This window comes from Callospermophilus lateralis, chromosome 13 (genome assembly GCF_048772815.1).
Source record: "Callospermophilus lateralis isolate mCalLat2 chromosome 13, mCalLat2.hap1, whole genome shotgun sequence".
In the NCBI taxonomy this organism is placed as follows: Eukaryota; Metazoa; Chordata; class Mammalia; order Rodentia; family Sciuridae; genus Callospermophilus; species Callospermophilus lateralis.
The window spans coordinates 83,623,824-83,636,690 of NC_135317.1; the positions used below are offsets into that span (position 1 = coordinate 83,623,824).

General features: G+C 31.0%; 1 protein-coding gene across 1 annotated transcript in view; it reads left to right on the forward strand.

Moving 5' to 3' along the window:
* The window catches only part of Dennd1b (DENN domain containing 1B), a 228,808-nt gene that overhangs the window by 189,339 nt on the left and 26,602 nt on the right, over positions 1-12,867 (forward strand). Inside the window, exons 16-19 of the mRNA XM_076831584.1 lie at positions 5,645-5,685; positions 6,362-6,430; positions 10,648-10,704; positions 11,506-11,613. Of these exons, the coding sequence (XP_076687699.1) occupies positions 5,645-5,685; positions 6,362-6,430; positions 10,648-10,704; positions 11,506-11,613 (275 nt within the window). The remainder of the gene's footprint in view (positions 1-5,644; positions 5,686-6,361; positions 6,431-10,647; positions 10,705-11,505; positions 11,614-12,867) is intronic.

A 12,867-nucleotide genomic window follows, 5' to 3' on the forward strand; every position in this document is an offset into this window, starting at 1 on the left:
TAGTAGGTAAGCTGCATATGGAATCATTCAGCTCCTTGCTTTCCTTAGCTCTTAGGGAAAAATTTAGCTTCAATGGAACTTTTGTGTTAAAATAATGCTGTTTTACTTTTCAACTCAGACAAGCAAAATATTGTCAGCTTATGGACAAATTGCTTGAGGCATCTATTCAGTATTTACATAACTGCTGTCTCATTATCTTTATGACCCGTGGGGCTAGTAGCTTTTATAGAATTGAAGTTGACATCTTGTGACAGTAATGGGGTAGAACTATGATCCTTTTATACAGTTAAATTCTGTAGTCTTAACCATTGCTCAAGATACCTCTGTAATAAAGTAGAAATAGATGGCTTTTCTGGTGGAAGAGGATAACTAAGATTTTTTTTTAATTAAAGATTTTATCACTTAAAACATAATAGGGAAATATGATCACTGGTTATCATCTGACTTAGAGACTGCCACATTGTTAGTTCAACTCAATTTCAATTGCTTTGTTGTTCTTTAGTACAATTTAGTACAGAAAATGTTTTTGAGCTTTTATTTAATTTTATTTAATTTGAGGGAGCAAATAACCTATCCCAAAGGAAATCCTAGTTCAGCAATTACTCATTTCAGTAAATAAAGAAGTACCTTAAAATAATACCTGTCAAATTTTATTTTTAGTTGTATTTTAGATTCTTTTAGAGATACATGGAGATTATTCTTAGAAAATAAAGCATAATTCATTAGGATTTGAAATAAGAAAAATGACTAATAAAATTAGCAATATTCTTCTAACTACTAATTAGGACATATCTGTCTGTTTAGGGTATATGTGTGTGTGTGTGTGTGTGTGTGTGTGTGTGTGTATGTGTGTGTGTGTGTGTGTGTTTATTTCCAAAAATATTTCTTGGTGGTCTCCTCCAAATGTGTCATCTAGTATACTCAGGAGAAGGAAGAATATATCTGCCATGACATTCACCTGTAAAATGTAAACAGTAATAACTCTCATTTCTCTTACAGTAACTGTAGTAATTGTTCATGTTTATTGAGTACTAATATGTGACAGAAATTCTCATTTTATCCTGACTACACTCTAAGAGACACTTTGACTAGCCCATTTATATGAAGGCACTCAATTCAGTAATTCTCTCAAAGTCGCATAGGAAGTAGAGACCAGTCTGAACTCGGCACATATCTACCTAGTTTCAAAGCTCTTGCGGTAATGACTATAGCATATCTATGTTTTTATACTAAGAATTATTAATAAGGGAACAGGTTGTAAGCAAAAGTAGCACTTAAGCCCTCTCTTCTCTGAATAAAAGCAAAAGTTCTATATTTCTGACTATATCTTGAAGACTTGTTTATACATCAAGCACAGAAAAGATCACTGTAAGAGAAATCAACATTAACTAAAACTGAAGAACAAAATTAAGTTTCTTTAAGCAAAAATAATTAGGAAAATGTAGGGAAGCATCTATACATCATGACAGTAGTAATTTGTATGCTATTTTTGTTGCTAGTGTTTGTTTTATGATAAAATGATTGTTGAGTATGGTATAATTGTGGTTCTAATTAAAATTATACAAGGCAGTATAATCAGATATAGAACATTTAGATTCACATTTGAATCTAGAAATATGATTAAAGAATCTGTGGATTCATAGAGATTTTATAAAACCTTTTTCTGTCCCATAAGTTTTCATAATCAGGACTACTAAGCAATTCATGTTATACTTGATTCTTTTCATCACTTTTGCAGAATGTTTAATCTTAATTTATAAGGATAGTATACCAGGAAATATATGAAGGGAAATGTTGAAATATATAATATAAGAGGACATGAATATAACAAGACTCAATTAGGTAAACACAGATCATCTCAGAGCCACAGTTTCCTCATTTGACAAGTTATTCATAATAATAACTAACACTTATGATATTTCTGGGATGTGTTAGATACCCTGCTAAACATCATATCATCATTATCTTTCATACTCACATTAATCCTAAGAGCCATTGACTGTTAAGATGAATGATGAGACCGAGGCTCACCAAACTAAGGTTCTTTTTCCTGATTAGTCTGTGAAAGCCATTCAAGAAAGTTTAATAGGAATGTTGTTTTGTAAATATATTTTCAGTTAAAATAATACTAGTTCTTAAATCCTCATCAAATAGTCTAAACTTTAGAAAGGAGAACTATTTTAATGTTGATTTTTATATAGAAGTATGTGGGTACTCTTCATTAGTAGCATGTATTTCCTCATTAACTTCCTGATATAATCTGGTCAGATCTTTGTTTATTTCTTTTTACTGACTAAGGTATTAAAGAATTTGATGAGGTAGTAGATATTTATCAGTTTTAGTGGCATTTTTCTGGCCACATAAGCACTTTAGATCAATTTACATATTTTGATAAATAACTACACATTACTGGAATTTAAACAAATACATTTGAAAAAACAGTCTTTGCATAAGTGAAAGCTAAAGATATTTTGTCCTTGAGTAAGTCAAAATGAGTTGTTTAGTAAAAATGTTAAAATTTTTAAATAAGACTTGTTAATTGCCTGAAACAGTTAACTTAAAAGAAACATTGATAGATTATATTTTGCATTCAAATTAATTTTTAAGAAGAAAAGCAGCCTTATTTTTTTTAACATTACCAAAGGATTATGTGCTTGTCTCATAAATTTCATAGAAATAGGAACCTTACTTATATCATAAAACAGTAAAATTTAGGGATACAGTCCTTAAATTTTTTAAAACAGGAATCTACCTAAATTGTTTCACATTTTGCTGTCATCTTAACCAGTTTATTTATTCCTAGGGAATTACTGTTTGCCCTCATATGTCATAGTTTTATATTATTCTGGATTTTTAATTTCCCTTTCAAAGCTCTAGCTTGAGCAGCCCCTCTATCTTTCTTCTTTTTCTTTTTTCTTTATTTTTGGGGGAGGGGATGGGAGTTGAACTCCGCAGGCACTCAACCACTGAGCCTGGTCCCCAACCCTATTTTGCATTTTATTTAGAGACAGGGTCTCACTGAGTTGCTTAGTGCCTTGCTTTTGCTGAGGCTGGCTTTGAACTCATGATCCTCCTGTCTCAGCCTCCAGGGCTGCTGGGATTACAGGCATGCACCATTGCACCCAGCATCCCTTTCTAATGTAATTGCTTTGGAGGTGATACAGAGAAACCTCTGTATAACTTAAATGTTCTGATATTTTACTAAGTAGTCTTAGAGATAGTATTTCAGAGTTGAAAGAATAATGAACCAGGAATTAAAATGCCTATATTATTTTTTCTTGGTTGTTAGACTTCCAAATTTGGGCAAAGAATGTATCATCTCAGAACCACAGCTTCCTTATTTGGAAACTTATTAATAATAATTAATAATAACTAACATTTATGGTGGTTCTGTGATGTGTTAGGTACCCTACTAAATATCATATAATAATTATCTTTCATTCTTATATACATTAATCCTAAAAGGCAATGATAGGCTTTGATGAATAAGGAGGATGAGACTCTGCTATTAAGAACCTAGTTCCATATCACATGGTTTGCAGGGTGGATCTGGACTACAAAGGTCTGTTACACACCAAATGCTGCTTTCTTCCCATCCAGCTATGTTGCCTATGGCATTGCCTGCTTTGCCTGTGTTATAGTAGAAAGGTTCAGATCGAATAACATAATGTAGATAAAAACATCTGTGACCTGTGGAGAGTTCAGTAGGAACTTTTTTTAAACCTTACAATCCTAAATAAGACACTAACCTTTCTATAACAGATCCATTGTCTTATCATAGCTATTTTCTTTGTGTTTGAGTATCCAAAAATGCTGAAGTGTTATATTATTGGCATTTCTCTGATTTCTTAAATTCATTTTAGGAAAATAATTAAATACTTTACAGGATAACTGTAAATAACATCTAAATCTTAAATTTATGATTTCCACTCAATCATTTTTAACAATAAAGAAGTAAAAAATATATGAACTGATGAGACTTTTTAATAGACGAGTGAATAATCTGGATGAATAAAAATATGCACTTAATTTTATCATTAATAAAAATCTCCTTGAGAAATAAATTTATAGGATAACTTGGAATTTGTTATTTTACAATGGAAAATACATTTTAAAAAATTTGGACAAGCCAAGACCTCTTAAAGCTTACCCTTTTAAACTTATTTTACATAAATTATTTTAGGTAGATACATTTTTGTGTAGTCATTTACAAAATTAAAAAAAATATGGTATTTCTCTCTAGATTATTTTCTCCAAAAAAGGCATAATGTAGTGTGGAGTGGTAAGAGATGTTTATCAGAATAAAAGTTTATCAGAATAAAAGTGATTTCTTGATACTTCTTTAAATTAGGAAAAGATTTTAAGTCTAAGAGTGAATCCAGAGCACAATGCTTTGCCTGATGTTTATTAGGGTTACAAAGAATAACAGGAAAAAAATTCTTAAGCTTGGATCATTCTGCTTCTGTTATTGTAACAGCAAGGTGGTACTTCTCCTCCCCACCTCTCTAAGCCACAACCACAAACAAAGGAACACCGTTTTTAGAAGTCACTTATACCTGGTTATTGACAGGGTAGCCACTGGCACTTTGATTTTTTGTTTGTTTTAGAAGGAAGTTACTGGGAATTGAGCACAAGGATACACTACCCCTAAGCTACATTCCCGGCCCTTTCTACTGCTTATGTTAGTATAGGGTCTTGCTAAATTGCCCAGGTTGGCTTTGAACTTGCCATCCTCTTGCCTTAACCTCCTGAGTCTGAGATTACAGGAGTGTGCCACTGCCACTACACCTAGTAACACTTTGATTTTTATTGTGATTTTTTTCACCCTTCTTTAGAGAATATTTAAACATTTATACTAACAAGAAAGTAGTTGAAATCAGTTGATATGAAAGATTAGGCTAGTAATATGGATTACTTTTTTGCCTTTGAATCTCATTTTATTGGCCAAATTATTTACCGTATTTCAAAGTCAGTCAGTTCCAAATTGTATTAGAACTAATTTTTGTCAGCATTTGAGTTTTGTAATAATAATAACCAGATACACTGTAGCTTAAAAGCTACATTTGCTTTACATTTCCTTGGGTGATACCTTTCAAATTTATAGATTTGTAACCAGAGAATATGCTCAGAACTAAAACTGTGGTTTAATTGCATTAAAATAAAGTTAATTAATGTGTTAATAATTAACAACCACAGAATAAATTTGTTGTACCTCAGATTCTTTCAGCTCCAAATTTCCTTCTGATTTTTTCACACTTCTCTATGCACTTGAGTGGCATTTTAAGTAAAATTATGTAAAAAAGGCCAACTTTTACAAAACAGCAGAGACATAAAACATTGAAAATTAAGTTTAAAAAAAATAGAAATTTTTGATTTGAAAAGAGGTGAGATATGCCCTCTGAGGCCAATATGAAAATAAAAGAATAGATAATAATATATTATTTTCATATGTCAATGAAAAAAGTGTCCATTTTCAAGTGCTAATTATAAAAATTAAAGCATTAATTCTCATTGTGCTATTGCCTCTTTTACAACATTGTGAGTAAAATTTGCCTACTAAGATGCTAGAAATACTAGTTATTGATGAATTTTAATTTATAAATTTTTATTTTTGATTCCTGATATCAGATTTTCTATATTCCAGGGAACCCAAGGTCATATCAACAGTGGGTACATACAGTAAAGGTAATAATATGCTTTCAAAGTTTCTTCTTTCACTGTGATATGGAGAAATCAATAAAAGTATGCTATTTATAATGTGCTACTTATTTATAATATTTGAAATGTGTGCAAATTTTCTCAGTGTACATATTCTTATTTTATGCTTATAGTTTGTTGATATTCATAAATTTATAATTTTAAATTTGAAAGTTTCTGTCTAGAGATAAATGACATATTTTGTAAAGAATATTTTCTTGTCACTTTATACTATATTCCAGATAAGGAACTAGTTGGAATAGCCAGATTTCATGGAACTTTTATAACTTCTTCATAACATAGTTTTGTTAATATGACTTTTTATAAAATCTCTCTTCTATTGATTAAACTTTACTACCCAATATTAAAACAGCTGATAAATATTTTATTCCCTTTTTATTAAGTTTTAAATATGTAGGTTTTACTATCCATGTTACTTGTCTGCAACTTCAAAGATAAAATGTCTTTTAAATGATGTAATATACCAACTAAAAGAACAGAATCAAATGTTTATAGTTAAGTTATTGTAGTATTTTAAAACATTAAAAAATAATTTTAAAAGGTATTTAACTTGTGAGTAAAATTATTTTTGTATACTACTAATAATGCTTTGTTTTCAGGACAGTTTGCCAAAAGTTTTTGGAAACATTTCTTTCTTTTACAGAAAGGAGGTGCACTGTTCAACACAGCAATGACCAAAGCAACGCCTGCAGTACGGACAGCTTATAAATTTGTAAGTGTTCTTATGGTATTTAATAATTTTGTTGACAGATTTATATACTCTCTAGAAGATACACATATGAATTCAAAATATTTTTCAATAAGCTTTAAAAAACTTTAGAATTAATATTGACCAACACAAATTCAGCTAAAAAGTTATTGTATAGAAAGAGCATTTCCTTTAAATAATCTAAAAATGGTTCTTCATTTTATTTCAAAGCTACCAGCACAATTGTGCAGCACATTAAAACGGTCCATGAGGAGCTATTATTTTGTAAATCTGATTCTTTCATTCATTTTAAATTCTCATTGTGCATTTGAGGCAGAAGTAGAAAAATGTGGCAATATCTCTTCTCTCAAAGATTCATTGACTCTCCAAAATTAAAATTCTTCAGTAATTCTCCATGGCATGTAGTAAATTACAATAACCACAGTAACAATGAACAAATAATAAATTTAAAATCTCTTTAAATATGATAATTAAGACCTTGCATTATCTGTTCCTTCCTGTATTCTGTTCTGTTTTCCCCAGTTCTTCTGAAACTTTCATATGTCTGAACATACTTAGCAATGCCTCATTTTTTTTAATGCAAGATATTTTCTTCTGCCCTTCTATTCTTGTTCAAGTTGTTCCTACTACTTAGAATATCCATTTCTTGGTCTTTATCCATCTAGTAAACCACTGGTTCATCTATTAATGTCCCTTGGAAAAAAAGTTTTCCCAATCCCATGCCAAACAAACAAACAAACAAACAAACAAACAACAACAACAATAAAAAACCAGCTAAGTTTATAGAACTATTTCCATGGTTCCATTTGAACTGTAGGAACTTGCTTCAGCACTTGCTGTGTCTTCATATATGTTTATCTCTACACTAGACCAGTAGCTTCTCTAGGGATTATCTAGTGGTAGTGAAGTGGTTTTTTGTTTGTTTGTTTTTTTAAGTTCAATAGGTCACATATATTCTATATTTCTAGATATATTCAGGGTAGTATTTGTGATATTATAAAAATTTATCTTCAAGTGCTTTCTCAATAAATAATTGATATGATAGAAATAATAATAAAATATTTTAATGTTTAGAATTTATGTTCTTTTCTTACATGCAATTGCAATATAAATGTAGTTACTCTTCCGATTGAAAAAAATCTGTTTCAAAGATTGCATTTTTTTTTGGTAGGGAAGCTAATCTACAGAGTTGATTCAAAAATAAAGTTCTAACATTCTGAACTATTTGAAGCCATTTCATAAAGCGTTAAGAGAAAAGAAGTCATCAGTTTGCCTTAGAAACTTCAGCCTCTGCCTTTTGTTTGGTTTCCTCATGACTTTGCCGTTCTGGGAGATCACTGCCTCTAATGGGCTGATTTAAGTTGCTTTTGAAGGGAAATTTTTCACAATGAAATATCACACAGCTACCAAGTGAAAAAACAAACTAATATCAAATCTTGTTTCTCACACACACAAAATTCTAGATGCTAGGAAAGTTTCTGCAGTTAGTAGGCCCTCATTTTTTTCCTGGAGCAAGCCTAGAGAGCTTGTATAGTTTTGCCAAATGTGTGCTTTCCTCCTGAATTTCACTCTTATCTTTTATAAAAGTACAATAATAAAACAAACATGTTCAGACTCATTCATTATTTAAAATTTGATCCTGCTAGTCAATAGGATGTTTTCTTTTGAACACTTTTCTGCAAGGCAATGAAATCTTTTCAAATTAAGAATTCTGCTCTTTGGAGAATTATTCCCTAAATCAATTTCAACAAATTATGGTATTTAGAATATACTTAATAACTTTTTATCATTTATCTTGTATCATATCAGACATGAATCAAAAGGTTTGAGGCAAGTTAATCAGTTATTTTGTGACCTTCATAATTTTACCTAAAACTGATCTCTCCACATTGCTCATGTTCTAAAATATGTGCACTAAAATTCCTTCTTTGACTATAAATTGCTATGAATACTACTTCTAACTTCTTTATGTGGGGATAAAATATTTTTAAGCAGCAGAGGCCATGTTTTTCCTCTGTTTTATACAGTAAACACATTATTTGAATAACTGTCATGAACTGGGCCTCATTCTCATCATGGAGTTAGCTTAGCATATAAAGTACTGTAAGTAATTGAGATGCTATTCCTGATGTTATATTGATATTGGCATCATTTCACCCTGTGTTTTGAACATACTACTGAAGTACTGGATGTGTATTTGTTGAATAAATAATGATTTTGTGCTGTACTTATAATATTTTTTCTATACTTATTTCTATGCTAGAAAGTTTTTTTCTCTGCTTTCTGTACTTTTCCATATTAAAACGGCCCATAAAGCAAACAAGAGATGGAACACACATTCTCATAATTTAAGAATTACAGCAAAGTGAACTATATATTTGATTTGACTAAAAGATTTTCTAATTCATCTTTTCATTAGATCCTTGCATTAGTCAAAGCCATTTGTTTGGTGCGTTTCTATAGTGAATAGTTGCTGACATTGTTGAATGTCAGCTTGGTGAATTGAAAAGGATAGAAAGAATATGCTCCATCTTCTAGGTAGTATGAAGGAAACCTAATGAGTAGGCAGGGTTGTATACAGTTAAATACAGTGCACAAATTGCAGAACTACGGAAGAGACTAATACTAGCTTCAACTTGATATAGGAGAACCTGGAAAGATAAGTATGATCAGGTGGATTAGAGGATGTCTGGATAAACTAGAATATAGTCCAAATGCAGTAAAAGCAAAGATGGGTACAAACTCTTAAGAGATGGGAACAAAAGCATTTTTCCTTGGTAATTACATATTTTTACCAATGAAATATAGGAATTAATATAGGACCTCTTAAATAGATTAGGTATTTTTATGAATGAAGAATGTGAAAGTGCTATTTATCAAGTCTAAAGAAGAATAGGATATAGTTTAGAGTTATTGGCTTTTTGGATTACTTTTACTATGTAGTATGTTTTAGTTTGCTTCATTTACAATGAAGAATTAATTGTTTTATTCAGTTCAAGATATTCCTTATGGTATGCCAAATACTCTACTGATTACTACAGATATTAACAGGAAGGAAATAAGTTCCTTCTCTGCAAAGAAATTGGGAAAGTCGTGTGTTTACTTTTTCTAAAAGCACCTTGAGAGATCAGGATGGATTAAGTGGAGCATGGCCTTTGTAGTTGAAGTCCTCAGCATGTGTGGCTTCAGTTTCTCTGTCTATACAGTGAGGTTCACAATGCCTTCTTTTTTGGTGAGACTTAAATTCAGTGATTATATTTTTTACAACTTTACTTCTTCCTTTGAGAAGTTGGACTCTATAATTTCAATATAAATTAAAAGAAGAGAAGTTAGACTTTATAATTAAATAGATTGAGATTTGAATCTTGGCTAGGTGGCCTTATTATTCCTGAGTCATTTTCCTTATTTGTTAGATATGATAACAATCATGCTGAACTTCAACCTGTGATGACTAAAAGAAATAATGTATGCTAAGCACCCAGCACACAATCATGTATTTAGGAAACAGAAAATAAATGTGAATTCCTTTCTTCTCCTTTTTCACTCTGGCCACAGTGAATGGGAATTTCAAGTAGAGCAAAGGCTAAGGCTTTTATGAAACTCCCAGTTGTCTTTAGTTAAATTATATTCCACACACTTCACAGCAGGACTTGGGACACTCAAATCTGGAGCCAAACTTTAGTGAAAAACGGATAGCTTTCAAAGTGTTAAATGACTTTTAATTTTTGCCAGAAAAATATATATATGAAATAGATATACCATCACAATGGCTTTATTTGTAAAATTTCTGTGACTGCCTATAAAAGCACCTTAATAAAATTTTGTAAAGTTGCCTGAGTTTCTTGAAGTTTAAACATTTGCCCCAATAATTTTCTGGTATGATATGCTTCCTCTTTGCCCCTAGCTTGTCACAATTTTAAATTAAGGCTGTACTTTAGAAATCTGGTAGATCCCCCATGTGTTTTTTATAGGTTATCAGACAAAATAGACTAAATGTTAGCCTTTGTGTGATTTGTGGAAATATTAAATACAGCCTAATTATGATTTAATTTAGGTATAATGAAATAGTGAATGATGGTGTCCTGGAAAATAGTTTTAGGTTATAATAAGCTCCTTTTCTAAATAATGCAAATAGTAATTCTAAATGTGATCATGTGTACTTATTTTTAAAGTGTTAATAGAACTATGCTGAACCAGACACATTCATTATCATTTTCTAGGCAAAAAACCATGCAAAGCTGGGATTGAAGGAAGTGAAGAGTAAACTAAAGCACAAGGTGCGTGGTATTGTTTCCTTCTACCCCCACTGTTGTCTTCTTCTGAAGCTTATATGTTTACAAATCACATGAGATTTATGTTTTTAATGACTTTTGAAATATGCTTATCCCTTTGTTCAAAAATGTATTTTTCATAACAAGCCCTCTGGCAACTCTCTGCCATTCTATATGCATACACGGAACAATCTCTTTATTGTTTGCATATTTTATCACAGAACTGTGGAGATCTTCAAAGATGATTAACCAGATGTATGTTTTCATAAAGTTGATTGCCTTGATATTACAATTGAAGTTCTTGCTTCATGCTGAGAATTTTTTTTTTTTTAAAAAGATACCTTTGAAATAGAATTAATTCAGAAATGCCATTGTTTGGTTTAAAGGCTCTTTGCAAAACAGTTACTTTAAATTGAAGAATATTCTTAATTTTGTATATGAGGATTTATATTTAAATTTATGATATTGCAGGTATTTGAAAAATTATGTCAGTATATGTGTATTTTGTTTGATTATACATTATGATAGATTTTATTATAAATTGTTACAGTTTTTACTTTCACCTTTCAAGAAAGCATAATAATTGAAATTTTCAGAGTAGTTCAGGTTATTCAAGAGTTTATTATGAAAATTAATTCACATTTTAGAAGAACATACTTTGTTCCTAAATAGACTATTTAAATTTTATAGTTGAAGTGTGTTTTTTATTGTATGCATGTGTATCAGATACTAAGTCTATTAATCAAATAACTTTGGTAATAGAATAAATATGCTAAAATAATTCCTTGCTCATTTTTTCATGTATAGGAAAATGAGGAAGACTATGGGACCTGTTCTGGTTCGGTACAATATACACCAGTTTACACTTTACACAGCGAAAAGGGAGGAAACATAGAAAAGCGTAAGCTTGCCCAGGTAAGGTCATTTACCCTGTTGGCTCCATGTTCTAAAATTACATAATTTTAGTGAATTCTTTAAGGACAGTTTTGGACCCATTAATTTTTTGTCTCATGATAAGAAAACCTGCAGTATTGTCGAGGAAATGATGGTGGATTCTGGATATTAGATTAAGAACCAGATGTCCCAGCCATCAGTTTCTATATATAGGTTGAGCATCCCTAATCTGAAATCCACAACCAAAACTGAGCACTCAAAACACAGGTGCACTATAATATTTATAAAAACACTGAATAGAATAAAATTATCTTCAGGCTTTATAAAATATATATGAAACACAAACGCATTTTGCATTTAGACTTGGGCCCCATTCCCAAGATCTCGTGTAGATGCAAATATTCTAAAATCCTAAACTCCCAAATCTAAAACATTTCTGGTCCTGAGCATTCCAGATAAGGGATGCTCAGCCTGTACTTCATCATGTCATCACAGAGCTCATAATCCAGTGGGGTGAGACAAATATTTGATTTCCATAGAGTATGAACACCGTGATGATGAACAAGAAATTACAGATTTCCTTTACTACAAAAAATCAAAGGAAACTCATATATAGACATTTGTTTACTAAAACAGTCTGTGAAAACCTCTGTAGAAGCTGCTTAACTTACAATGGGGTTACTCCTGATATAAGCCCACCCTAAGCTGAAATATTATAATTGAAAATGATTTTAAACACCTAATTTACCAAACCTTTACCTTAGAAGCACAGTATACTGTGGAGTTGTTTGCCCTAGTGACTGCATGGCTGACTGGGAGCTGTGACTCACTGCCATGTCCAGAGCTGAGAGAGGGTGTCGCATCACATATGAATTGCCTGGGAATAATCCACAGCTTGCAGTATGGTTTCTTCTAGAAACATGTTGCTTTTTCTTATCATTATAAACTCAAAATTTTTTTAAGTTGAACCATTGTAAATTGTGGGCTCTCTGTATATCTATCACTTTTCAGAGGTAGATATTTTACTTGCTAGGAATATTTAAAGCTTCTGCCTCTATGCTAATGCCACTTAAAAGACGGTGGTAAAGCTTTCTGAATCATAGCATTGTTTGCCTCTCATTTAGTATCAAAAGTATATTTCTGTAGGTTTTTAACCAAGGAAAATTTGTATCCATCAAATTATAATTTAAATGCTGTTAGAAAACAATGTTTAAAATAGAATTCTTGAATGGATATATAAATTACAAAAATAAAGAACTAGAGAGTAGCTACAAA